The sequence below is a fragment of the Pyrus communis genome, chromosome 13 (assembly GCF_041283825.1).
Source record: "Pyrus communis isolate YQ-2024b chromosome 13, ASM4128382v1, whole genome shotgun sequence".
In the NCBI taxonomy this organism is placed as follows: domain Eukaryota; kingdom Viridiplantae; phylum Streptophyta; class Magnoliopsida; order Rosales; family Rosaceae; genus Pyrus; species Pyrus communis.
Genome location: NC_142577.1, coordinates 28,907,113 through 28,935,104, shown reverse-complemented (window position 1 = coordinate 28,935,104; position 27,992 = coordinate 28,907,113). Strand labels below are relative to the sequence as shown.

The window sequence follows — 27,992 nt, the reverse complement described above, 5'->3', positions numbered from 1 at the left end:
AAACCGAAACTTTTTACTAGGTTGTGTTAGCAAGTTAGTCATTTTGTGCGTGTAAATATCGTTATTCTTTTCTCATTTGCAGCATTAGCAATCATTTTATTGTATTTCCAAGTATTTTATGCATAGGGATATTGCAAAGAGTTCATAGTTTTTAATTTCAATTTGTACTTGTGAAACAGCAGCTGCCATCAATAGTATCAACATGGTTAAGACTACAATTCAGTTGTATGGATTTTCCTCCGTCGAATCACCGGAAGCAATGAAGGCGTTTCTGGAGGAATACACTGGAGAAGGAACTGTCTCTGACGTGAAGGTTCGTCCCCCAAATGATGGAAAATCAAGATCATCCGCCATAGTTGAATTCACACATGCAGAATCTGCCGAAATAATAATCCCATTAGCTGATGATCGTCGCTTGTGGTACGGGGACTCTTACCTGAAAGCTAGGAAATGGAAGGTTGATAACTTTGAACACAGCATGGGACGTGTAAAGCTGCACTTCGGATGCCTGGTTTCCGAGGAGCAGTTTTCTGTTCTTTGGACAGCACCGGATGTTCAAGTCAAGTTTGGGACAGAATTTAAGAATATCTACTTCTCGTTCTCTTATGATTCTGCTGTATACAAGCTTGAGGTCTTCACGGAAAGTATTAGCCAGATGGAGCTCCATATTGCGCGCGATCAGCTTAGGAAGTATCTTCTAATCCAGGTTTGTCAGTCACATTTTCTCAATTTTCCCTCTCTTCAGTACAATGATATAGCTGAAATTTGTGAACCATTACTTTACAATTTGCTATGAAATGTACGACTGTAACTTCTAATTTTAGTTAGTGATCAAAGTTTATTAGTTGTTTAATACAAAAATGTAATTCACCCTGGATAAAAGATTCATAGTAACTTCTGATCCCACGTCGAATATCATGATACAATCTGTCATCTTTATTATAAATAGCATAATTTACTGTGTAATGTGTGACCCTCAGAGGAAATGACTAACATTTTTTCTCTACCTTTCTTCTTTCTCTTGCTAGTTACTTGGCACCCCTCGGATTTTTAAGCAAACATCTGACAATGACTGGGTTCGAGAAGTTGACTTCACTTCATCGTGCTGCATTTGATAAAATATGAACTTGCTAAGGTTTCGTGGGTTCTAGGGTTGAAGCCATGAGAGAGAAGTGTTGAAGATGGTTTTGTATGACTTGATGAAACAATTACAAGATGAAACATATATATAGGGAAGAAAAAGGACATAAACCTAATTTTGCCTAACTTACCTAACTTGCTTGACTATGGTAACTTGCCTAACTTTGAACAAGAAAATTGACTAGCCTACCATTATTCCAACATGTTTATTTCATGCATTTTAATTGCTTAATACTCCCCCTCAAGGTGGAATGTGAATGTCAATCACACCCATCTTGCCAAGTAATGAGTGAAACATCCCTTGTCCAAGTGGCTTGGTAAATATATCAGCCAACTGTGCTCCAGTACGAACGTAGGCTGTCGTGATAACCCCTGATTGAATACGTTCACGAACAACATGACAATCGATTTCTATGTGTTTGGTACGCTCGTGGAACACAGGATTGGCTGCTATATGAAGAGCCGCTTGATTGTCACAATGCAGTTTTGCTGGCACATGATGATCAACTCGTAAGTCAGCTAACAAGTATTTCATCCATGTAAGCTCACACGTCGCAGAGGCCATGGCACGATACTCTGCTTCTGCTGAAGATCGAGAAACGGTGGTTTGTTTCTTAGTCTTCCAAGATACCAATGCTCCTCCAAGGAATATGCAATAACCCGTGACAGATCTCCTTGTAATTGAACATCGAGCCCAATCGGCATCACAATATCCAGCCAAGATTAGGTCCCCCTTTGAAGGAAATAGAAGTCCTTGTCCAGGTGCCCCTTTCAAGTATCGCAAGAGACGATGGACTGCATCTAAATGTGGTTTTCTTGGTTGTTGCATGTATTGGCTGAGTACATGAACTGCATATGAAATTTCCGGTCTAGTGATAGTAAGGTAAATAAGTTTACCAACAAGTCTCCTATACTTCGAGGCATCATGAAGAACTTGCCCTTCCGTTGGAGATAACTTCAAATTTTCTTCCATGGGAAATTTTGCAGGTTTGACACCCAGTAAGCCGGCTTCATCAAGAATGTCAAGCGTGTATTTCCGTTGTGAGATAGAAATACCTTGAGAAGACCTAGCCACCTCTACGCCGAGAAAGTATTTTAATGATCCCAGATCCTTGATTCGAAACTGAGTGTGAAGAAATTGTTTGAGATCACGAATGGCCTCTTCATCATTGCCTGTGATGATCATGTCATCGACGTAGATTAGTATAGCTGTGAATGAGTGATCACGTACCTTGGTGAACAAGGAATAATCGGCCTTGGATTGTTGATACCCAGCTTGGTGTATAGCAGTGGAAAATTTGTGAAACCAGCTTCGAGAGGCTTGTTTAAGCCCATAAAGTGACTTGTTGAGTCGGCATACATTGTGCTCCCCCTGACGACGAAGACCAGGAGGCAGTTGCATATAGACTTCTTCCTTAAGATCTCCATGGAGGAAGGCATTTTGAACATCCATTTGGTGGAGAGACCAATGACGAACAGAAGCTACGGCCAAAAGACATCGGACGGTAATAAGTTTGGCAACTGGGGCGAAAGTCTCTTTGTAATCGATACCTTCACGTTGTGTAAAACCCTTGGCAACAAGGCGAGCTTTATAACGCTCGACAGACCCATCTGAATGATACTTGACCTTGTAAACCCATTTGCAACCAATAGCTCGATGCCCGGGAGGGAGACGAGTGAGAGTCCAAGTCCGATTTTGTTCCAAGGCTAGGAGTTCAGCTTGCATGGCGGCTTGCCATGCAGGATCATTATTAGCTTGCTCAAAGGTGGTGGGTTCAACAATGTTGGAAATAGCACAAGCAAAAGAACGGTGTGAAGAAGAAAGATGAGTATAAGAAACATAGTGAGATAAAGGGTAACGTGTACCTGACATGGAAGAGGAGGTGGCACTGGGAGCAAGAGAGTGTACATGATATAAATGATAGCCCTGAAGTCGTACGGAGGATTTTGGAGGACGGTTGGAGTGGCGAATGGCAAGGGGAAGAGGGGAGGGAGCAGGCTCGGTGATGAGAGGGTCCGAGGAAGGGTTGGTGGCAGAGATAGGGGGTGTGACTTGTGGTGGGTCGTGCGGTGGGTCGTGCGGTGGGTCGTGTGGTGTGTCGTGGGATGGAAGGGGGATGGTAGTGGTGGTAGGGGCAGGTGAGTCAATGGTAGTATCAAGGGGAAGGGGGAGAACAACACTGTCAGGTTGGTGATCTGGGGGTTGGGAAAGAAAGGGAAAGGTGTCCTCATGAAAGATCACATCACGGGAGGTGGAGAATTTGTGGGTAGTGAGATCATAAACACGGTACCCCTTTTGACCAAGAGGATATCCAACAAATATGCATTTCCGAGCACGTTGATCAAACTTGTGTGTGGGAGTGAGATTTGTGGCATAGCATAAGCAACCAAACACACGCAAGTGATGAAAATCTGGAGGTGTACAATGTAAAAGCTCAAATGGGGTTTTGTGATGGAGGAGTGGTGTTGGTAAGCGATTGATTAAATAACATGCCGTTTGAACACTTTCCCCCCAAAAGATTAAAGGTAAATTGGCTTGAAAACGAAGTGCTCGCCCAACATTTAAAAGATGGCGATGTTTTCTTTCAACGACCCCATTTTGTTGGGGAGTAGAAGGACAAGAAGTGTGAAACACAATACCCTTGCTATCAAAAAAGGAACGTAAAGAAATGAATTCAGCCCCATTATCTGCCCTAATTGTCTTGATCATGCGATTGAATTGTGTTTGAACCCAAGCAATAAAAGAACGTAACAACCCTTGTGTTTCAGATTTTAAACGCATAAGATGGATCCAAGTAAATCGTGAATAATCATCAACAATAGTCAAAAAATATCTAGCCCCCGAATGAGAATTGACTCGATGGGGTCCCCAAATATCACAATGTATTAAATCAAAAGGTGCTTGAGATGAAATAAAGCTTGACGGAAAAGACAAACGAGTTTGTTTAGCAAGGGGACAAATGTCACACAAATGGCTAGAATCAAACATAATAGTTGGAACTTGCTTGGTCAAAAGTTGTAAGGGACCGGTGGAGGGATGTCCTAACCTTCGGTGCCAAAGGTTTGAATGACGATTGACATTGTGAGCTAAATGAGGGTTTTGTGTTGACGACAAGTAATAGAGCCCATTATATCGCTTGCCCAGGCCAATCGTCCTCCTCGTAGCCATGTCCTGTATCACACAAAAGGTAGGAAAGAAAATCACTATGCATTGTAGAGACTCAGTGAGTTTGCTAACAGATAACAAATAAACTTGAAAATTTGGAACATGTAACACATCATCAAGTTTAAGAAGAGGAGTTGCTTGGAAGGAACCAACAGATTCTATAATGGATTTTCCCCCATTCGGCATTTGTACATAATCACACATAGATTTCTTGTGAAGCAAGTGAGGTGAAGGAGATATATGATCCGTTGCCCCACTATCAATGATCCAATATAGGTTTTTCTGTGGTAAGGCTCCTGACATTTTAGACAGAGGTGTAAGAGTACCTGTGGCATTTGCAAAATGGTGAGGATTACCATCCAAGTTGTTTTTCTTGAGCATGGCCATGATTTGGTTGTACTCTTCAGGAGTGAACTTGGGGCTGTCACCATTGGTTTTATGATGATGCTGATCCGTGACTGTGGCGACTTCACTGCTAGTCTTTATTTGATTAGCCGCAGGTTTCTTCTTGTTAGGAGGAATCATCTTTTTGCCATGGTATTTGTGCCCCGGTGGAAAGCCATTGAGATAGAAACACCGATCTACGGTGTGATATTTTTGATCACAATAAGAGCATTTAATAGATGAGTTACCTCGTTGTGCAGCAGATTCCCTATGGCTTGTCAAATGCATCGCATGCAAACTGTTGTTATGACGAGTGAGAGATACCTCCACTTGTTTCTCTTGTTGTAAAACAAGAGAGTATGCCTTTCGAGTATCGGGAAGTGGCTGCATCAACAAGATTTGCCCACGTACTGCGTCATATGACTCGTTTAATCCCATGAGAAACTGCATCACTCTTTCCTTTTCATCACGTTCATTGATCTTCTTCAAACCCCCACAAGTGCATGTTGAGGGCTCATGATAGGACGTCAATTCATCCCACAATGCCTTTAGTTTGGTGTAGTAGACTGAGATCGATTGTTGCTCCTGTCTGTGCTCAACAATTTCTCTCTTAATTTGGTAAACACGTGAATCGTTCCCTTGAGAGAAACGATCACGCAAGTCAGCCCACACATCTGCTGCTGAAGTGTAGTAGGAAACGCTGCTTGCGATGTCTTCATGTACAGAATTCAGGATCCATGCGAGAACCATGTCATTGCATCGTTGCCACAATGCAAATTGTTTATCTGTTTCAGCAGGTGGGTCAATGGTTCCATCGACCAAACCTAGCTTGTTCTTGGCACTTAGACTGATGCGCATAGCACGGCTCCATGTGTTGTAGTTGTCTCCTTGAAGGGTTTTGGAGACCAAGATGTTCCCAGGTTGATCAGAGGGGTGTAATAAAAACGGGTTCGAGAGATCAGTAGCCATCTCTAATGGTTTTGTGTTGGTTCCTGAATCACTCATGATGACGATGTTGTTGGTTGTGGTGCGGAAGCGTTGAAGATAGGTGGAGTATTCAGAGTCACCAGAAACGGTGCTCTGATACCATGATAAAATATGAACTTGCTAAGGTTTCGTGGGTTCTAGGGTTGAAGCCATGAGAGAGAAGTGTTGAAGATGGTTTTGTATGACTTGATGAAACAATTACAAGATGAAACATATATATAGGGAAGAAAAAGGACATAAACCTAATTTTGCCTAACTTACCTAACTTGCTTGACTATGGTAACTTGCCTAACTTTGAACAAGAAAATTGACTAGCCTACCATTATTCCAACATGTTTATTTCATGCATTTTAATTGCTTAATAGCATTGGCCAATCTTCGGCTGTATGTTTGGAACTTCCATATGGTTCTGTGCTTCCAAATCTACGTGATAATTTTCTTCATTACCAAGAAACTGAAGGACACTTCGCTTTGGAGATAGGCAACCCTTTCTCCTGTAATTCAGATCTTGTTCCCATTGTCGGTCCACCCGAAGGCATTAACTTGCCGTATAAAATCCTGTTCAAGATCAATTCCTTGGTTCAGCACGGACGTGTTCCAGGGCAAGCACTTGATGTCACTTTTTATAAGCTAGTTGATCCTAGCACAATAAGAATTGACTACATAGAGTGTGCCCTGGACAAATTATTTCGCTTGAAAGCGTGCTGCTATGATCCTGTGAGTTGGCTTTGTGAGCAGTACAGAGATTACAAGTCGTGCACGCGAATTCCTGAAACACCTGCTATCTCTTTAGATGCTGGAATGGTGTATGTGCACAGGGTTCAAGTCACACCATCTAAAGTTTATTTTTGTGGTCCGGAGGTAAATCTTTCCAACCGTGTTCTACGAAAATATCCTCAAGATATTGATAATTTTCTTCGTGTTTCTTTCGTGGATGAGGACTTGGGTAAGATACATTCGAAAGATTTATGTTCGCGTCCGCGCACAAGTAACACTTCTGCAGAAGAGGAAAGGAGGACGAGAGTTTATGAAAGGATATTTTCTACTCTAAGAAATGGCATTGTCATTGGTGACAAGAAATTTGAGTTTCTTGCCTTTTCATCAAGTCAGTTACGCGAGCATTCAGTGTGGATGTTTGCGTCAAGAAGTGAGCTCAGCGCACAAGACATTAGAAATTGGATGGGGGACTTTAGAGACATCAGAAATGTGGCGAAGTATGGTGCTAGGTTGGGCCAGGCTTTCAGCTCTTCCAGGGAGACTTTTAATGTTGATAGGGATGAAATCGAACTCATTCCTGATGTTAAAATCGAAAGGTGTGGAGTCAAATATTGTTTCTCTGATGGAATTGGGAAGATATCTGCTGAATTTGCTGAAAGGGTGGCAAGAAAGTGCGGGAGAAGTTCTACTCCATCAGCTTTTCAAATTCGTAGAGGTGGCTATAAAGGTGTCGTGGCAGTAGATCCGACATTGGCAAAGAACTTGGCACTGAGGGAGAGCATGTGCAAGTACCAATCCAACAACACAGCACTTGATGTTCTCAAATGGAGCACGTACCAGCCTTGTTTCCTCAATCGTCAACTGATCACCCTTCTGTCCACCCTTAGAGTCCCGGATCATGTCTTTCAGAGGAAGCAAACGCAGGCTTTGAATCAACTGGAAGGCGTTTTAACTGACCCATCAAGAGCAAAAGAAGCACTCGAAACGATATTTCAAGGGGAGGTCACAGACGTTTTGAAGGAAATGCTTTCGTGTGGTTACAAGCCGGATGCAGAACCATTTCTGTCATTGACGCTACAAGCATTCTGCGCATCCAAGCTCATGGAACTGCGGACAAAAACAAGGATATTTGTTTCGAGTGGAAGATCAATGATGGGATGTCTGGATGAAACTGGAACGTTGGAATATGGTCAGGTATTTGTGCAATGCTCTCACCGCGTGATTTCCACTGGCAGTGCTCACAGCAACACTACTTCGAGTGAAGAGAAGTTTGTTGTGGACAGGAATGTTGTAGTTGCTAGAAACCCATGTTTACACCCGGGAGATGTTCGTGTTCTCACAGCTGTGGACGTGCCGGCATTGCACCACATGGTGGATTGTGTAGTTTTCCCGCAAAAAGGAAAGAGGTATGTCAACTTTCTCAAATCTTGTAGCTGATGAAATTTCAAATTCGTTTTGGATTGCATCTGCATATTAGCGTTACTCTGTTTTACAATAATTTGTTGCCTTCAATTGTGTACGTACTCACATTATTTTTTTCTCGCTGAATTAGACCGCATCCTGATGAATGCTCAGGAGGAGATTTAGATGGAGATTTTTACTTTGTTAGTTGGGACTCAGATCTAATTCCACCTTGGAAAGTTCGACCGATGAATTATACCCCAGCACCAACTATTGAATTGGATCATGACGTTACAATGGAGGTATTACTCAATTTATTAAGTACAATGTAGCCGCTTATCGTTACTTCAAAACATATTCTACAGTCGTGTTTCTGCCTTATTCATTCAACATTTGGTGTTCTATGCTGTTTGTTGCAGGAAGTTGCAGAGTCGTTTACAAACTACATAGTGAACGACATGTTGGGGATCATTTCAAATGCACATGCTGTCTTTGCAGACACAGAACCGCAGAAGGCCATGAGTGCTCAATGTATAGAGCTCGCCAAGCTCTGTTCCTATGCTGTCGACTCTCCAAAAACTGGCGTGGTAGTGGAAGTGCCGCGTAATCTGCGTGCCCAAGAATATCCGGATTTCATGGAAAAGGTTGAGAAACCTACGTATGAGTCCGGCCGTGTGATTGGGAAGCTTTTCCGACAGGTGAAAAATGTTGAGCTTGGATCGCATTCACATTCAAACTCAATTAAATCCTTCACCGTGGAAGTGGCTAGGAAGTTCTATGATCCTGACATGGAGGTAGACGGATTCGAAGCTTACATCGATGATGCCATCAACTGCAAAAGGGAGTATGACTACAAGCTGGGAAACTTGATGGATTACTACGGCATCAAAACTGAAGCAGATATACTAGCTGGGAACATCACCAGTGTGTCGAAATTTTTCAATAAGAGAAGGGACTTGGAGACAATTAATTACGCTGTAAGGTCACTTAAAAAGGAAGCTAGGACCTGGTTTCATGCGAATCAGTCAGATTCCAGCACCGATGTCGATGATGTATCCGCAACAAAAGCGTCAGCTTGGTACTACGTTACATATCATCCTCGTTACTGGGGTCGCTGCAACAAGGGAATGGAAAGGGATCATTTCCTCAGCTTTCCGTGGTGTGTTTTCGACAAGCTCATCCAGATCAAGAGGGAGAAAACAAATCTGAGGAATTCTTTTCATATGTCCGATCAAAGCGGCGTCATGCTTGACAAATTCCGAAGCATGTGTTTTCCGCTGTGATTATGATCTGTAATTTGTTATGTTTGTTTAAGCTGTCCATGTAAGTACGGCTATCAAGGGTGCTACTTCCCTTGTCATTTGCCTCGGTTTATTTTAGTTACTTTCTGACTGATTGTAAAATTACATTGTCATTAGCATTTCTAAATTTTCATCTACATTTGTTATTCACAATCGTGTAAACGTTGTAAGCTTCCTTTTTGCTGAGTCGAATTCATTCAACTCTCGAAATTTTTCAAGCGCTCAACTCCTGCAGATCTTTTTTCGGTTTCCGGTTGATGTAAGTTTTCAGATGTTAATATGGATCATTTAATCGCTGTCCATTTCCTCAGAGTAACAATGATGTCAAGTTAACTGCCACATGTATACAAGTTCCTGTCATGCGGACACATGTTGAGAGTATAAATCTTCAGTTAAGTGTTGCATGCTCCTGCGATTTTAGTCTATTCGTGTTTCGGTAGATTGGAGCTAAATTTTGACGGCAAATACATGGGAAGATTCGGCCGAGGATTGGCCCATTTGGTTCAAAATGGAATTTGGCTCGTTTGTGTTGTGACAGAGATTCTGTTTTTAAACCCAAGTCCGGTCACCATCTCTATTGATTAAACTAGTTTAGAATACCACTTTACTTACAAAATATACATGTCTTGCGCTTATATACTTCAACAATGCATCTATAGTTTCAGCTAGCACTATTGTATAACAGTATTTTTCGCCATGTGTAAGTAAGATATTTCATCCTGGACACAACCATGATACCTAATTATTATTATTGTATTAGATCGCATCAATATTGCTCTTCTAGTGGGGAGCTGCACACAGAATTGCTCCTTGGAAGTCCTTGCCGGGGAAGTTCAGCATGTCGTCTTTTTTTTGAGGTCACCTCATAGAGTCAATCTATCACTTCAACATAGGCCAAAAAGAAAAAGTATCCACCGCCCCCCACTCCCTGTGGTTCCCCAAGACTAAATGTTAGTCAAAAATACAGAATTTAAAGGGTAAAAGAAAAGTAGAGTTGATTCTCAACTAACTAGTAATTTTTATCTACCATTAAGAGCAATTCCACCGTGGGCTATTGCCCGGTGGACTGGTGTTGGAACAGGGCCAGATAGCCCGAGGGACTTGGTCCAGCGTGTGCTGGCAATGGAGCCCGGGCGGGTCCGAAGGAGAGGCCCGGCACGAGTTGCCAACTCGAGAGCTCGAAGGCAACGTGACGTGGGTTGACGTCAAGGCGACGTCAACCACAATATAAAATTGATAAAAATATTAAACATTAATAATAATAAAATAAAAAAGTAAAATTTAAAAAATTGTAAAACCCAGTAGGCTTCGAACTCAACAGCTCTCGCCGAAGTTCGTCGCCGAGGCTGATGAACATCCATAGGCAAATGGCAGAGATCCAGTCCCTCCTTCGCCGCAGCTGCTGCCGCACCCCACACCGCCTTCGCCCCCATGCACTCGCAATCCCCTCCTTTCCACTGGCACGCCCAGATCGCACACTTTGAGATTTGTTTTTGGGGGAGAGAGAGAGAGAGAGAGAGAGAGAGAGAGAGAGAGAGAGAGAATTTGGTTAGGGAGTGAGGAAAATCGAGACCGTTGATGGAGATTGAATTGGGTGGGATGGTGAAGATGGGGAAGAAAGGCGAGGAGGGTTTGGGTGCGTTGGGGAGGGGAACGGGTTGAAAATCTGGGTATGGGTGTTTATTTTGGTTTTTTGTTTTTTGTTTTTTTTAATATTTAATTAATTAATTTTTTAATAGAAAGTGGTACAATGAGACCGATTAAAAATCCTATCCAAAATTATAAATAATATTATTTTGTATTATTTAAAAAAAACTAATATTTTATTGTCTATTGTCAAGGTTATTTAGTGTAGGGTGGAGATGCAAAAGGCAGTTACTGTTCATTAAGTGGATAGCCCTATGGGGCCTTAGACACTGTGGAACTGCTCTAAAGAAGAAAAAAAGATGTAGTTTCCTAATAGAATACTTCGTTGGTTTTGAGCTAGCTAGGGTTCAGCCATCAGAGCAAGTCTAGCGGTGCCCATTGCTTGGTGGACTGGGGACTATTTCAATCCAATTGCCTCCCTCCCTTGCTTCAGCCCATGCGGGCGATTGGGCTCGGGGGAGGCTTGCGTGAGAGGGGAGGCACAAATCAACGGCCTAAGCGCCTGAAGGCACTGATGCAAGGCTGACGTCAGCCACGTTATAAAATTAATTAAAAAAAATGTAAAAAATTAATTAAAAATGTAATAAATAAATAAATAATTTGAAATCTTTTTTAAAATTTAAAAAAAAATTTGATTTAATTTTTCTATAAATTTCTTATCATTATCTTCCACCTTACACCATAATTTTATATTTTTACAAATACTTGTAGTTTCTTATTTAATAACACCTGGCGCAATGAAACCGATTAAAAATCCTATCCGAAATTACAAATAAAATTATTTTTATTATTTTATAAAATAAAAAATATTAATAATTTATTGTCTATTGTCATGGCTATTCAGTTTAGGGATAGAGATGCAAAAGATAATTACTCTTCATTAAATACAGTTACTATTCATTGGAGGGGATTTAATAGGCAGTTGCCTGAGGGGCCTTCCCACACTGGAAGTGCTTTCATGTCCGCCACCGCCGAGTCAAAATCCAGATGCTGCATTTAAATAAGTAATTTGGAGGAGCGAGTGAGCGATAGAGCTTTGTACGATAAATTAATTCAGGCAAGGAGGGTGGTAGACATGCACATTCCTTGGGACAAAGAAACCGAACGAACTAAAGGTTATGCATTTGCTGAATACGAGTCTGAGGAGATTGCTGGGTACGTTTTAGGCTCTTCATTGATCTTGTCACTCTTTAAAATCAGACACTCAAGTTTTCCCATCTCAAGCCAACACAAGCAGCCCTCGCATAACAATATCAATAATACTACTTCTATGGTGACGCCACCCACATCCAGTTTTCCTCACAAACACAACGGAGGTTCTCTCCCCCTGGTAGTTGCTCTAGGTCACGCGGTTGCAATACGAGCACCCTAATTAATACTTAGGAGTTATTCTTGTTAATTTTTTAACATTAATATTTTTCAATTCATTCGATCTGACGATTGAAAATTAAAAAAAAATTGTGAAAAAATAAAAATAAATGTGAGGCTAGCGTTACCCAATAGAATATGATTGTGTTATAGTTCATGCTTGCTGGGGAAGTTCATTTTCTGTCTTCATGGAGTCAATCCACCACTCCAAAACATAGAAAAAGTATGCACAAGACGACAAGAATCATCACGTTGAGACCGGATCCTTGTGAACTACATTATTCACCGAAAAAGCAAAATTAAACACTAAAAAGTGAAATTGATTCTTATTTGATAAGCGTTTTCACGCCACCATTAGATAAAATCGACGGATATTAACCTTTGGATTTTTCTGAACGGTGGATATTAAGACGCTTGCATGGTATTACACCTATAAAAAATGCAGAGGATCCTGGTCCTGCAGGTTCCTTCGTGGCAATGGCCAATGGCATAGGTAACTCCAACGTTAGTTGCACACGTCATCATCATAATATTTTTTGAGGATATTAAGAATTATTATTAATATTTCAAAAATCTTATTCTAAATTCCAAACTTTTTATATTAGATGGTAAGTCTCTCTCTCTTCTGCTTTCTCTTCCGCTTGGATATACTTGTTAGGTTGTTACATGTTTTGCTTTTGGGTGGCTTTTGTAAGGAGGATAAGGGTCAAGATACTGCCATGTGTCAATAGATTAGGCAGTCCGCTTGGATATACTTGTTAGGTTGTTACATGTTTTGCTTTTGGGTGGCTTTTGTAAGGAGGATAAGGGTCAAGATACTGCCATGTGTCAATAGATTAGGCAGTATAAAAGAAGATAATATGCTTGTATTAAAGTTGTTAATAAGTATATCAAATTCTCTCTCACTCTATATCCCTTTCTCTCTCTCTCTTCGTCTTCCTTAAATACTTAGTCACCATTGATGACCTTGAAGCTCTGTTCTTGATATTTCTACAGCTTTGGGTTATGAGGTTCATATTTGTTCTTAGCTTAACTTTTCTTGGATTCATCCAGACTTTCTGATTCTTATGATTCGTTTGGAACTATTTTTAAAATAACTGAAAGCGTTTTTTGCGAAAAAATATTTCTGGAACCAATCTTTAATAAAAATGCAAGTAAATCACGGAAGAACACTTAAACTTATTGTAAGAAACAGTTTAAGTGCTTTTGTAAGCCAAAAACATTTTTTCCAAATACGTTTTTAGTCATTTTAAAAGCAATTTTAAATGAGACCATAATTTCAGAAGTCAATATAACCTTGCTGGTACATTTTACTCATATGGGATTGTTTGGCAGCGTAATGCAGTGAATAAATTCACATGATAAGAGATGAGTAGGACGATAAGGTTGTATGGATTCCCTTCCGGTGTGACTGCAGAAGCAGTTGTGCGATCGCTGGAGAACGAAACAGGAGGCGGATCTGTCTATGCTGTGAGGTTAAGAAAAGCCAAAGATGGGAGAAGATATTATGCTATTGTTCAGTTTGACACAACCACAAATGCTGAACTTATTCACTACATGGCCAAAGCTGAAAACCTGTACTATGGCGCTTCCTATCTGAAATCTTGGGAGGTGGCTCATGATATTGTACCAAACCCAAGAGTCTCTTTGCATACCTTTGAAATCATAAAGCTGGATTTTGGCTGCAAGATCGCAACAAATAAGCTATTTAGTTTCTGGAATATGAACAATGTTTCAGTGGATTTTGGGATTGGATTGCAGAAACTAGTTTGTCGTCTAAAATATGAAGCTCTGGAGTATATGCTCGAACTTTCCTATGAAAACATCTGGCAGATTGAGTTGCACCGTCCACGCGGTCGTGCTGCTAAGCATCTTCTGATTCAGGTTCCTCACCTATTTTTAATCAGCAGTTAAATTCAAATGATTTTCTTCTCCTAATCCTTGTTCTGTTTACGATTGAATAATTTTATATCATTTACATGGTGCATTTGCTTGTAAATATATGTGACCTTTTTCTGTTTTCCTATTTCTAGCAAATTGGTGAGCGTCAAATCACCAATCTAGAGAATTGAGGTTCGTTCACTTTAAGGGATGAGTTGTTGATCCAAAGGGCCGTCGGGGCTTGATCTAAGGATGAACAGTTGATGAACGGATCTTCAAGGGGCGTTGGGCTTGATCTTGAAGAATGGGTGTATGGATTTCTTCAAGGGCTTTTGGGCTTGATCTTGAAGGTTGATGGATGAGTAGATCTTCAAGGGCTTTTGGGCTTAGTCTTGAAGAACGATTGGATGTGTGGATTTGTTTGTGCTGTTGATCCAAGGGGCCGTTGGGGCTTGATCTTAGGATGAACGATGAACACTTTCTTCAAGGGCCGTCGGGGCTTGATCTTGAATAATGGTTGTGTGGATTTCTTCAAGGGCTTTTGGGCTTGATCTTGAAGGTTGATGGAAGTTCTTCAAGGGCCGTTGGGGCTTGATCTTGAAGGAGGATTTGACGAAGAACGAAGAGTGCTTTCTTGATCCTTCGGGATTTTCTTGAGAGCTTTAGAACTTTAAGGCTTCAAGGTTTTGGTGTGTAGAGAAATGTATTTGTGAATTGGTTTTGGTGTGTGTTGGCTTTTCTTGGGAATTTGGATGGTTGGAAGCTTTGGAGTTTCAAAGCTTCAAGGATTTGGGGAATTCTCTTCCAATTTGGGAGTAGAGAAATGTATTTGTGAATTGGTTGATAAGTGCGGCAATCTGCAAGTCCTTCTCTTCCACAGTCTGTGTAAGCTTTGCAATTGCTTCGCTCATTTGAGCCAGTTGTTCTTCAACAGAGGTGACGCCGATGGTCATGACTTGTGCAACCAATAGACATGACTTTCCTTCAGACATCCATAGTGCTGATGAAGAACCCCATTGGCCATTTTGGGGTGTCATCTTGTGTGCCTCAATAGCATGCTTTGGTGCCCCCATCAAGGTCAGGTGGATGACCGACTCGCGCCTTTGATGCTGCTCTTGCTTGCTTAGCAGTACCAACTTTGCAGCGGCATGTTGAGAAGTGGTTGTGGCACCAATGGATGCTCAATTTGCGGCGGAAGTGCTTATGCTTCTTCCCTTGGTGGTTGCAAGAACGGCTTGTCCCTTGCTTGATGCCATTGATTTTGGAGATGTGCTTTGGTTGTTGTCAACTCCGTAACCATGCTCCTTCAACTTCTTTTGAGTTTTGGTGAGGTCACGATCTTTGTCGTTGACGGTTTTGTCGTTGACGGTGTTTGAAACCTTCTTTCCAAGATTTGAAGAGGAAGCAAAGTCATGCCTAGCCTTTGACATGAGTTCGTAGGCATTTGGGTTAAAGCCTTCTTCGGTCTTCTTAGTTGGAAGAGAGCTTGGTTTCACTTTGACGCCATGTTGCGCCTCCAGACGGTTGATGAGTCCGGCGGTTTGCAAGTTTTTCTCCTCTGCAGTCTTTAGCAGCCTTGCAATTGTTTCCTTCATCTGAACCAACTGTTTTTCAATGGAGGTAGTGCCGATAGTCATGACTTGTTCTTTGTTTGAAGCCATGGACTGTGCTTAAATATCTTGAACGGAGACAGAGATGAGAGGTAGAGATGATCCCACCGGGCGTGCCAAATTTGTGAACACGAAAGATTCCTTGAAACAGGAAACAAGAATAACGTGTACAAAATAATATTTTTGTGTTTATGATTTTGGGGTTACGATCTCTCTTAAATTTGGTCCTCTGATTCTATCTCCGTAAGATCTAGATTTGTTCATCCAAGATCAAGCCTCGACGGCCCTTGGATCAACAAATCTAGATCTTACGGAGATAGAATCAGAGGACCAAATTTAAGAGAGATCGTAACCCCAAAATCATAAACACAAAAATATTATTTTGTACACGTTATTCTTGTTTCCTGTTTCAAGGAATCTTTCGTGTTCACAGCACCGTCCACGCGGTCGTGCTGCTAAGCATCTTCTGATTCAGGTTCCTCACCTATTTTTAATCAGCAGTTAAATTCAAATGATTTTCTTCTCCTAATCCTTGTTCTGTTTACGATTGAATAATTTTATATCATTTACATGGTGCATTTGCTTGTAAATATATGTGACCTTTTTCTGTTTTCCTATTTCTAGCAAATTGGTGAGCGTCAAATCACCAATCTAGAGAATTGAGGTTCGTTCACTTTAAGGGTTAACGTGGTAATCCTTGTCTGGATTTGAGCGAAAATCAATTTTCTTCGTTTGATGGAATTTAAAAATTTGTAGTTTCTACAATTTGAGGTGTTGAGGGAAGTGGATAAAATTCGGCATATTTGAGAATATGTATATGAATGAAATATTTTTATTAACATCGTACAAGGTTGTTGTGATATAAATTGAAAATAACCCCTTTATCACTTAAAGGATGACATTACAGATTCGTTTCACTGTTGTCAAAGCATGTTTTGGTCCTCATCGCCATGTATTTGAATCATTTCATGCTCGCTACTGCGGTTGGCGAAAAATTATTCGTTCTCTTTTATGAATTAGTAATCTTGAAAAGTTTGATGAATTTGTCTCCAATGATCAGATGTACGGAGCACCTCGGATTTCTAAGAAGGTCATACGCTCTTCAGGACAAGCATATGAAGATCGTAGTCTGAACTATTTCATGGACTGTGATGACCAGTGGGTCCGGACAACTGATTTCACTCCATCTCGTGCTATTGGGCAGTCTTTTGCATTAAGCTTGGAGCTTCCTCGTGGTCTCAAACTTCCAGATTTTCGAGAAAACTTTCCTGGGTATGAAAAGATTGAAGGTAACCTTGTCTTGGAGGTTGGTCCTCCTTATTCTTGCAACCCGAGTCTGGGTCCCATGGTTGTTCCTCCTCGAGGTGTCAATGTGCCATATGATATCTTGTTTAAAGTACATTCTCTGCTTCAGCTTGGGTGTCTTCCAGGGCCAAGACTTGATGTTAAATTTTATAAGATGGTTGATCCGCGCAGAATTGATCGTGCATGTATAGAGTATGCCCTAGATAAATTATATAATTTGAAAGAGACCTGCTATAAACCTTCAGAGTGGCTTAATGAGCAGTACATGAAGTACCTCACGTCAAAGAGACGTCCACAGTCATCAGTCATATCCTTAGATTCTGGGTTGGTATATGTACGCAGGGTCCAAATTACACCATGTCGTGTATTTTCTTTTGGTCCTGAGGTCAATGTCTCAAATCGTGTACTACGCAATTATCCAGATGATATTGATAACTTCATTCGTGTTTCCTTTGTTGACGAGGAGATGGATCGAGTTTATTCTGCGGATTTGCTTCCACGTACTTATGCTGCCTATGAGGATGGGAAAACTGACATCTACAAGCGGATTCTTTTTATTCTCAGAAACGGCATGGTAATTGGTGCAAAGAAATTCGAGTTTCTCGCATTCTCATCAAGTCAATTGCGAGAGAATTCTATGTGGATGTTTGCTTCAAGACAGGGACTTACTGTTGGAAATTCAAATCAAAACAAGTTGCTATTGTTGAAAATCAATGTCAAAGTTAGGCATGGAAAGTTAGGCAATGTTAGGTATGGTTGAATAAAAATTATTAGGTGCAATTAATGTGTTTTGTGTGGTAATAAATAATCTTAGTTTAATCATTTGGTTTGCTATAAATACCCAAGTTCTCAAGCATTGTAAATCATCCCATCCAAATCCCATTTCCCATTCTCATTTTCAGCTTGTAAGCTTTCTTATTCTATTGAGTTTGTAAACTCTCTTTTCATATATCAAAGTCCAAGTGCCTTGTTTGTCAAAGCTTGTTGCTTCCCTCCTTTCTCTATTTCTTTGTCCAATTTTATTGAGAGTGCAAGTGAGAGGTGTGATAGAGTTTGTAAACTTATCACCCACATATTTTGGTATTGAGTTAGTAAACTTTTAAATACCAACAATTGGTATCAGAGCCAGAATACCATTCTGGCAGGTGCAGCAGTTATGGCGTCCAACTTAGTGCAACTCCAAGTTCCCACATTGAAGAAAGAAAATTATGAAAGATGGTGCATCCAATTCAGAGCATTGTTTGGATCACAGGAGCTATGGGAAGTTGTCAGTAGTGGGTATGTTGTACCCACTGCCGAGCAAGAAGCCGTATATACTGCGGATCAAAGGAACACTCTCAAGGACTTACGAAAGAAGGACCAAAAGGCGCTGTATCTTCTATACCAGGGTTTGGAAGATTCAACGTTCGAGAAGGTTGCAGAAGCAACAACGAGCAAGCAAGTATGGGATACACTCAGTACAATCTACAAAGGAGTAGATCGGGTCAAGAAAGTGAGGTTACAATCACTTCGAGCAGATTTTGAAACTGCTCATATGAATGAAGGGGAGAGCATCTCCGACTATCACTCAAGGCTCATTGTGATAGTAAATCAGATGAGGAGAAATGGCGAGAGACTCGATGAAGTACGAGTTGTGGAGAAGATACTCCGGTCACTCACATCTAAGTTTGAGCATGTGGTGACTGCCATTGAGGAATCCAAGGATTTGGAGGTGATGAGCGCAGAAGAGCTACTAGGATCCCTCCTAGTTCACGAGCAACGCATTCAGAAGAATGCAAGCCCCACAACGCTAGAGCAAGCTTTGGAGTCAAAGTTGAATATTGACAAACCAAATAAAGGTCGTGGGCAGTGGAACTCACGTCGTGGGAGCTCATCCAACCGTAGCCGAGGACGAGCCCGAGGAAGAGGTCGAGGCTATGCACAAAATCAAGGTCAGTCTCAGGAGTGGAGATCTACTCGAGGAAAGGCGCATATCCAGTGTCACAACTGTAAGCAATATGGACATTATGCCAATGAATGTTCACATAAAAATGGTGAGCATGTCAACATGGCAGAATCAAGTGGAAATACTGATGAAGAACTTACAGTCTTACTAGCACACCATGATTCCAGTAGCCAACAAGATGTTTGGTATTTGGACTCTGGTGCAAGCAATCACATGTGTGGAAAGAAGAAGTTTTTTGCCGAACTCAAAGAAGGGGCCTATGGATCTGTAAGTCTTGGTGACTCCTCAAAGTTGCCAGTTGAAGGCAAAGGGAAGATCAAGATCATCCAGAAGGATGGAAGAGAAGAATACATCTCCGATACCTACTACATACCAGGTATGAAGAGCAACATTCTGAGCATTGGTCAACTGCTCCAGAAAGGGTACATTATACATATGGAGAACATGCTTCTCACTCTCAGGAATGCAAGGAGAAAGCTTATTGCACGTGTTCGAATGTCAAAGAACCGGATGTTTCCGTTGAATTTGAACACAAAGATTGGAAGCTGCAACATCGGTGTAATGGAAGATGAGTCATGGAAATGGCATCTTCGATTTGGCCATCTTAATTTCAATGGCCTAAAGTTGCTGTCAAGTGGAGGAATGGTTCGTGGTCTACCCCAGATTGAAGCCACACGCCAAGTATGTGAAGGTTGTGTGCTTGGCAAGCAAGCACGACTATCGTTCCCTGTTGGTGATACATGGAGAGCAAAGGCACCACTGCAGTTGGTGCACACAGATATATGTGGTCCATTGGATCCCATGTCTTATGGAGGTAATAGGTATTTTATTACCTTCATTGATGATTTCAGTAGAAAGACTTGGGTCTATTTTCTCAAGGAGAAGTCAGCTGCCCTAAAAATTTTCAAGGAGTTCAAGGCACTCACAGAGGCAGAAAGTAACCACAAGCTTGTGGCTGTGAGATCAGATAGAGGTGGAGAGTACACCTCCAATGCTTTCCAAGCATACTGCAAGGAGCAAGGAATTAGGCATCAACTTACTGCTGCCTATACCCCACAGCAAAATGGGATAGCCGAAAGAAAGAATCGAACCATCCTTGACATGACAAGGTCCATGCTTAAGGAGAAGAATTTGCCAAAAGAGTTATGGGCAGAAGTTGTAGCTTGTTCGATTTATTTGTTGAATCGATGTCCAACAAAGAGTGTCAAGAGGATGACACCACAAGAGGCTTGGAGTGGATACAAGCCGAATGTTACACACCTAAGAATTTTTGGGTGTGTTGCATATGCTCAAGTTCCAGAAGCCAAGAGGAGGAAACTTGATGATAGAGGTGAGAAGTGTGTGTTTGTGGGCTATAGTGAAGAGTCCAAGGCATACAAGCTCTACAACCCACTAACTGGCAAACTAGTGGTTAGTAGAGATGTCATCTTCAGTGAGGAAGAGACATGGACGTGGAACAACAAAGAAGTCAGTAAAGAGAAGATCGTCTCCACTGATTTTGAAGAACCAGAAGTTGTACCACCGATTGAGCAACAGCCTGCTCAAACAATCACAACAACTCCAGTGCACAGAATTGCAAGGAGTGGTCCTACATCTAGTGAGGAAAGCAGCTCCTCAACTCCAATGAGGTTAAGGAGTCTCACAGAGATTTATGGACAAGAAGAAGAAGAAGAAACCAACCTTTTCTGCTTGTATGCAGACCACGAGCCTTTCTCATTCAATGAAGCTGTGGAAGAAGATTGTTGGAAGAAAGCCATGGAAGAAGAGATTCATGCCATCGAGAAGAATGACACTTGGGAGCTGACAAAGCTCCCACCAAATCAGAAGGCTATTGGTGTCAAGTGGGTTTACAAGATCAAACGCACTGCAGATGGGAGTGTGGATCGATACAAATCAAGGCTTGTAGCAAAGGGCTACAAACAGAAGTATGGAGTGGACTATGATGAAGTCTATGCTCCAGTTGCGAGACTTGACACGGTAAGATTGCTAATCTCTCTTGCCGCACATCATAAATGGAAAATTTATCAACTAGATGTCAAGTCAGCCTTCCTTAATGGAGTACTTGAGGAAGAAGTGTACGTGGAACAACCGGAAGGCTTCCAAGTACAAGGAGAAGAAGATAAGGTGTATCGTTTGAAGAAGGCTTTGTACGGCCTCAAGCAAGCACCACGAGCTTGGAACTCAAGGATCGACAACTACCTTCACCAAAATGGATTTCAGAAATGTCCATACGAGCATTCAGTTTACATGAAGAATGGTGAAAAAGGGGAGTTCTTAATTATTTGTCTCTATGTAGATGATTTATTGTTTACAGGAAACAATGAGGCAATGTTCCATGAGTTCAAGCAATCCATGTTCAGTGAATTCGAGATGACTGACAATGGATTAATGTCATACTTTCTTGGCATAGAAGTGAAGCAAGAAAGTGATGGTATCTACATCTCTCAACAAAGGTACATGAGAGACATATTGAAGAAGTTCAATATGGACAAGTGCAACACTGTCAATACCCCAGTCGCAACTGGATTGAAGCTGTCCAAAGGAGGAGAGGGTGAGTTTGTAAACTCAACAGTGTACAAAAGCCTCGTTGGAAGCCTAAGGTACCTTACAATCACAAGACCTGATATAGTTTATGGTGTTGGACTCGTGAGTCGATACATGGAAACACCAAGGGAGTCTCATTGGCTGGCCGCCAAGAGAATTTTAAGGTACATAAGAGGTACTCTAAACTATGGTCTATTTTATAATTTTGGTGAAGATGCAAAATTATTTGGTTATTCAGATAGTGATTGGGGAGGTGACCAAGATGAAAGGAAAAGCACAACTGGCTATGTGTTTTTTCTAGGATCAACAGCTTTCTCATGGACTTCAAAGAAGCAATCAATTGTTGCTTTGTCATCATGTGAAGCCGAGTATGTTGCTGTAGCCTCAACCGTGTGTGAGGCAATTTGGTTAAGAAATCTGTTGAAGTCAGTGTGTCATCCACAAGTGGAATCGACTGTGATTCACGTAGATAACGTGTCTGCAATCAAACTTGCAAAGAATCCTGTTCAACATGGAAGGAGCAAGCACATTGATACCAGGTTCCATTTTCTAAGGGACCATGTGAAGCAAAAGACAATTGAACTTGTCTACTGTCACACCAAGGAACAAGTGGCAGACATCTTCACAAAGCCATTGCCAATTGAAACATTCCGGCTACTGCGTGAAATGCTAGGAATGAAGGCGTTTTGATTTGAGGAGGTGTGTTGGAAATTCAAATCAAAACAAGTTGCTATTGTTGAAAATCAATGTCAAAGTTAGGCATGGAAAGTTAGGCAATGTTAGGTATGGTTGAATAAAAATTATTAGGTGCAATTAATGTGTTTTGTGTGGTAATAAATAATCTTAGTTTAATCATTTGGTTTGCTATAAATACCCAAGTTCTCAAGCATTGTAAATCATCCCATCCAAATCCCATTTCCCATTCTCATTTTCAGCTTGTAAGCTTTCTTATTCTATTGAGTTTGTAAACTCTCTTTTCATATATCAAAGTCCAAGTGCCTTGTTTGTCAAAGCTTGTTGCTTCCCTCCTTTCTCTATTTCTTTGTCCAATTTTATTGAGAGTGCAAGTGAGAGGTGTGATAGAGTTTGTAAACTTATCACCCACATATTTTGGTATTGAGTTAGTAAACTTTTAAATACCAACACTTACTGCAGCTGATATAAGAGAGTGGATGGGGGATTTTCGTCGTATAAAAAATGTGGCAAAATATGCTGCCAGATTGGGTCAATCCTTTGGTTCGTCCACTGAAACTTTAAATGTTAGAAAACATGAAATGGAAGTTATTCCCGATGTAAAAAACAATAAATACGTCTTCTCCGATGGGATTGGGAAAATATCTGCCAGTTTTGCTAAGAAGGTGGCCTCAAAATGTGGCTTTAATGGGACTCCATCTGCCTTTCAGATTCGATATGGTGGGTACAAAGGTGTCGTGGCCATTGATCCAACTTCATCAATGAAATTATCATTGAGGACGAGCATGTCCAAGTATAAATCAGAAAACACAAAGTTAGATGTTTTAGCATGTAGCAAGATTCAACCTTGTTTTCTGAACCGCCAGTTGATAACTCTTTTCTCTACCCGTGGGGTTCCAGATCATGTTTTCATGAAAAAACAAAGGGCAGCTGTACAACAATTGAATGCTATATTGACTGACCCGCTTAAAGCACAAGAGGCTCTGGATTTGATGTCTCCAGGGGAGACTACCAACTGCTTGAAGGAATTGCTTAAATGTGGTTATAAACCTGATGTTGAACCATTCATTTCAATGATGCTGCAAACATTTCGGGCATCAAAGTTGCTAGAGTTGCGGACGAAAACAAGGATCTTTATTCCAGATGGACGAGCAATGATGGGATGTCTAGATGAAACCAGAAAATTGGAATATGGTGAGGTGTTTGTGCAATTCTCTGGTAACAGGCATACTGTAAGTGCATCAAACCAGCGATTCTTTATTGAGGGGGAGGTAGTTGTTGCGAAGAACCCTTGTTTGCATCCTGGCGATGTACGTGTTTTAAAGGCTGTGGATGTGCCAGAGTTGTACCATATGGTTGATTGTGTTGTTTTTCCACAAAAAGGACCAAGGTAAGAATGTGTAATGCATCACGAGGTCGTGAATTTAGTCCAAAATATCCATTCTGTGTCTATGTGTTTGCAGTAGATTATATAATGTAAAAATCAAGAACACTGATTTCGATTGAAAAAATAAATATCATCACATCTTCCAGTTAACATGCATATAACCGTTATGTACTTGAGTCCATGGAATGCAATTTCTGCGGATAGCTTTTCTGCTGGAGATAAACCAGTACGGCTTTGCATTTTATTTGTACAAACATTTTTTTCAAAATTTGGACTTGGTTTCCTCTGTAGATGCTATTTCTTAGAAATTCTTAAGTTACTTACAAAGTTCTACTTTTCCTTGGTTTTTCTGCATAATCGAGTACAGAAACTTTCTGATAAACATTACTTAATGATTGAAATATTGTTTATATTGTTAGGCCTCATCCAAATGAATGTTCAGGAAGTGATCTTGATGGAGATATCTACTATGTTTGTTGGGACAAAGAACTAATTCCTCGGAAGCAAATCAAACCCATGGATTATACCCCAGCACCAACTATAGAATTGGACCATGATGTCACAATTGAGGTATTACTCTTCAATAAGCAACCTACTAAGCAGCATCGCCCGGGGGGCTACCTGCCTTTGCTAACTTGTAGTGGTGTTTTTCGAGTATTGAATTTGATCGTTTCTCTTGACCCACAAAAGGAAAAAATGTTTTGATGATAGCTTTGATGTTCTTTTGTTTTGTTTGACTTTGATGTTTGCTTGAAAGGGAAACTTAATTTTAATTTATTTTGATGTATTTGCACTTGAGTGATTCTAACGCTTCGATTCACTTTCCTTTTCTTTTGTCTCATGCCATACAAGGCAGTTTTCGTAAGAAACAAAACCCAGCATACTTGATCTTCATTTTCTTTTGGTGCAGGAAGTTGAAGAATATTTTGTGAACTACATGGTCAATGATAGCATGGGCATAATTGCCAATGCCCACACTGTGTTTGCAGACAAAGATCCCTTAAAAGCAATGAGCGAAGAATGTATAGAGCTTGCAAAGCTATTTTCAATTGCCGTTGACTTTCCAAAAACTGGTGTGCCGGCTGTAATACCTCCACAGTTATATGCCAAGGAATATCCAGATTTCATGGAAAAGCTAGACAAACCCACCTATCAGTCGTCCAATGTAATTGGAGCTCTTTTTCGTGAGGTGAAGGACATTGCGCCTCATGAAGGCTCTATCACATCCTTCACTCGTCGAGTGGCGAAGCGGTCATATGACCCTGACATGGAAGTTGATGGCTTCGAGGATTACATTGAAGATGCTATCTATTACAAGGGCAATTATGATTACAAGTTGGGAAATCTGATGGAGTATTATGGGATCAAGACAGAGGCTGAAATACTTAGTGGGAGTGTTATGAGCATGTCAAAATCTTTCACTAAGAGGCGGGATGCAGATTCTGTAAGGGTGGCTGTGAGATCGTTGAGGAAGGAAGCTAGGGCGTGGTTCAATGAGAAGGGAACTGGTTTAGATTCCGGAGCTGATGATGTATATGCCAAAGCTTCAGCCTGGTACCATGTCACATATCATCCTGATTATTTTGGTACATACAACGAGGGGCTGAATCGTGACCATTTCATCAGCTTTCCATGGTGCGTTTATGACAAGCTCGTCCTCATCAAAAAGGATAAAGCAAGTATACACATGTCATCTCTAGGACGCCAATTCTGGGATGGGTTGCATTTGAGTTGAGAAAGTTGGAAGTTTTTTATGTTTGTTTCTTGGTGATGGGGTAAGCTCGTAAATTGCTTGTGCTGATGGTAAAAATTGAGTGCATTTTGCTTATTGTATAATATAATAATGGATTGATCTTTGGTTTCTTGTTTCTGGATAGAACGTTTATTGAGATGCAAGTATGCGATAGCATAAGATATCATATGTAAGGATAAATGCTTGTAATTATTTGAGTTTCAAGTTTCTTGCAATGTATGAATTGCTTTGTAAATTTATATTTTATGAAAAGTCTCTTGCAATTTATGAAATGCTTTGTAAATGGATGCCTTATGAAGTAATTTATAAAATATCCCTTCCCAAAGCATTTCAACGGCAAAATCATAATTTTTTATGCGTCGTCTACCTAAAACAGTCACACATTTCTCATACAACATTAAAAATAAGTATTAAATATTATTTCAACCTTCTTTTTTCTCATCGAATTTCTATAAAGTAGTCTTAAAGGATGATATGAAAAATTGCATTATGTCTAAATGTATATCAATCAAATTATGGGAAAACTTTAACACATAGTATATTGCATAAGACATGCAATTTTTCACTACCCTTGCTACTTTATTTAGGTACAGATATTGAAGGAAACTAAACATATTAAACTCTCAGTATTAGCTCACATGTAAAAAATGGTTCTGCATTTGGGTTCCATGATTAAACTCATCCAAATGAATAATGTTCAGGAAGTGATCTTGATGGAGATATCGACTTTGTCTGTTGGATCAAGAATTGATTCCTCTGAGACAAATCCAACAGATGGATTATACCCCAGCACCAACTATAGAATTAGATCACGATGTCACAATGGAGCTATTACTGTTGATCATGTGGCTATGCTCAATTTTAATTTTTTTTTCTTCCTAAAGAGTTGATTTGAATTTTAGTGACGATTAATAAATAGAAAATTCTATAATGACAGTTAGTTTGAAATTCTTGGATTACAGAATTTAGCGGAATAAGAATTTGTTGTTATAATGATGATTTATGTAGACCGATAAAAGTAAAATAAATAAATAAAAGTATCTTGACGATAATTGGGATAAGGCTTTATCAAGTACACACTAGCACTTACGTTTGGTGATGAATTCCAATTCTCTCTCCTTTTGCTCCCTTTTATTTTCTTGAATAAGATGATGAAGCAATAATATTCCAGATTTAGTCAGAATCATTTGCATTTGAGAACAGCAACCAACTGACTTTTCTCGTCGCGTCGTGAGTTTACGAGGTCGGAAATGTCTAGAAGTTTATCGGTCACTCTTCCGAACATTTCATCGATGACCTCACTTCCAAAGTGTCTGGCAAACATCCCCTCCACTGCAGCCCTTACATGTTTCACGAAAGTTGGTATGTCAACTGGACGACCTTTCAGCCATGCTGCTGGGTTTGACGACTCCATTCTCTCTAACGAGGCTGCATAATATGGCAAGTTGAAGGAATCCACTTCACCTTCTTCAATTATTCCCTGTGGAAGAAAAGGAAATGCAACATATTCCAACATGAATTTATGCAATTGTTCTTTTCTGGTCATCTCTGTTTTAACTGTATATAATTATGTTGTTCTTTTTAATTATTATGTTCGTGGGTCAACAATTATTTTATTTTCTAAAACACCTCATTGAGAAAAAAAATTAGAGAAGGAAAATCTATGGTTATGCTTCAAATATTAAAAATAAAAACTTTTTTTTTATTAGAGAACACTAAATAAACAATAAACGGACATTTCAATTAGTGAATTTTTTCTTTACTTAAAGATTTGTAAAAAGTTATATCAACGTATATTTTCCAGTAAAAACACTTACTGGCCTCTCTTCACTTTTTAGAGGCCCGGCATTTGAAATTCTACTTTCATTGTTTTTGTCTATTTGTGATATCCTCTAACACACACCAAAGTTATTTTAATATTTTCAATGTAAATTATAGGAGCTTATAAATAAGGGAATTTTAACAAAAAGCTATTGGTACGGTTTATTTTAACGAAAAACTACATTTTTACATTAAAAAGTCAATCATGGTACTATTCATTTTACCCTTTATTTTGTTCTTATCGTTAAAACTCAAAGTTTTCAAACATTTTCATTAATTTTTCTTATAAATAATAAGCTATCGATTTACCTCTTTTGCCATGTCCATCAGGCTAGGCGATATACAGTTGTACAACATTCCCGCTAGGATTTCAGAATGAGGCATCCCTTTGGGGATTAGGATTCTTTCTCCTCTTTTTTTCCTTCCCCTTTCATTCCCTCCTATTTGAACAGTCACAGTTAAGTCACGTCAACATTTTATATTAATTTTTTATAGCAAAAGAAAGACAAAAGAAGAGAATGTAAGAGTAAGAGATGAAAGGGGATGAAAAAAATAAGGGGAGAGAATCCTAATCTTCCCTTTGGGGATTCCAGACAAGATCATTACCATCATTCCTCCAGGCACAAGCTCTTTGGCCCTAACATTCAAAAGGTTTGTCATGTCCTCGGCAAACTGCGACGCATAAGCATCAAAGAGCTTGTGACATGATGGGTATTGAGTATTTCTTACGGCACGTCTTGAGTTCAATTCTTAATGTTAAAGAATTACACAATGATAGATAGAAAATGCTAAAATACTTTTGTGAGTTTTTTTTGCCCTAAGAGAGTGGAATACGTATTTAAAAATGGCCTTTATGAAATTTGAGTACAGAAACGCATTATGAAGTTTGAGGATTAATTGCAGATAAAATTAGTTCACACCGTAATTGCACAAAACTTTAAA

General features: G+C 40.1%; 3 protein-coding genes across 3 annotated transcripts; 2 read left to right on the top strand and 1 right to left on the bottom strand.

Moving 5' to 3' along the window:
• Nucleotides 1–186: 186 nt before the first annotated feature.
• On the top strand, nt 187–9,246 carry LOC137738182 (putative RNA-dependent RNA polymerase 1). Its single transcript, XM_088683474.1, has 7 exons — nt 187–706; nt 1,029–1,107; nt 1,625–1,679; nt 4,714–4,806; nt 6,043–7,800; nt 7,947–8,097; nt 8,215–9,246. Exons 1-7 carry the CDS (start codon nt 203–205, stop codon nt 9,076–9,078), a joined length of 3,504 nt encoding a protein of 1,167 aa, XP_088539600.1. The 5' UTR covers nt 187–202; the 3' UTR covers nt 9,079–9,246.
• On the bottom strand, nt 4,048–6,025 carry LOC148692057 (uncharacterized). Its single transcript, XM_088682704.1, has 2 exons — nt 4,633–6,025; nt 4,048–4,312 (listed from the first exon to the last, which is right to left on the bottom strand). The coding sequence occupies exons 1-2, from the start codon at nt 5,693–5,695 to the stop codon at nt 4,269–4,271; spliced, it is 1,107 nt and encodes a 368-aa protein (XP_088538830.1). The 5' UTR covers nt 5,696–6,025; the 3' UTR covers nt 4,048–4,268.
• A 3,757-nt stretch (nt 9,247–13,003) lies between the features above and the next one.
• On the top strand, nt 13,004–25,464 carry LOC137737298 (putative RNA-dependent RNA polymerase 1). Its single transcript, XM_088682703.1, has 7 exons — nt 13,004–13,121; nt 13,447–13,995; nt 16,663–17,577; nt 20,751–20,754; nt 22,552–23,479; nt 23,896–24,046; nt 24,387–25,464. The coding sequence occupies exons 2-7, from the start codon at nt 13,480–13,482 to the stop codon at nt 25,209–25,211; spliced, it is 3,339 nt and encodes a 1,112-aa protein (XP_088538829.1). The 5' UTR covers nt 13,004–13,121; nt 13,447–13,479; the 3' UTR covers nt 25,212–25,464.
• Nucleotides 25,465–27,992: the final 2,528 nt, after the last annotated feature.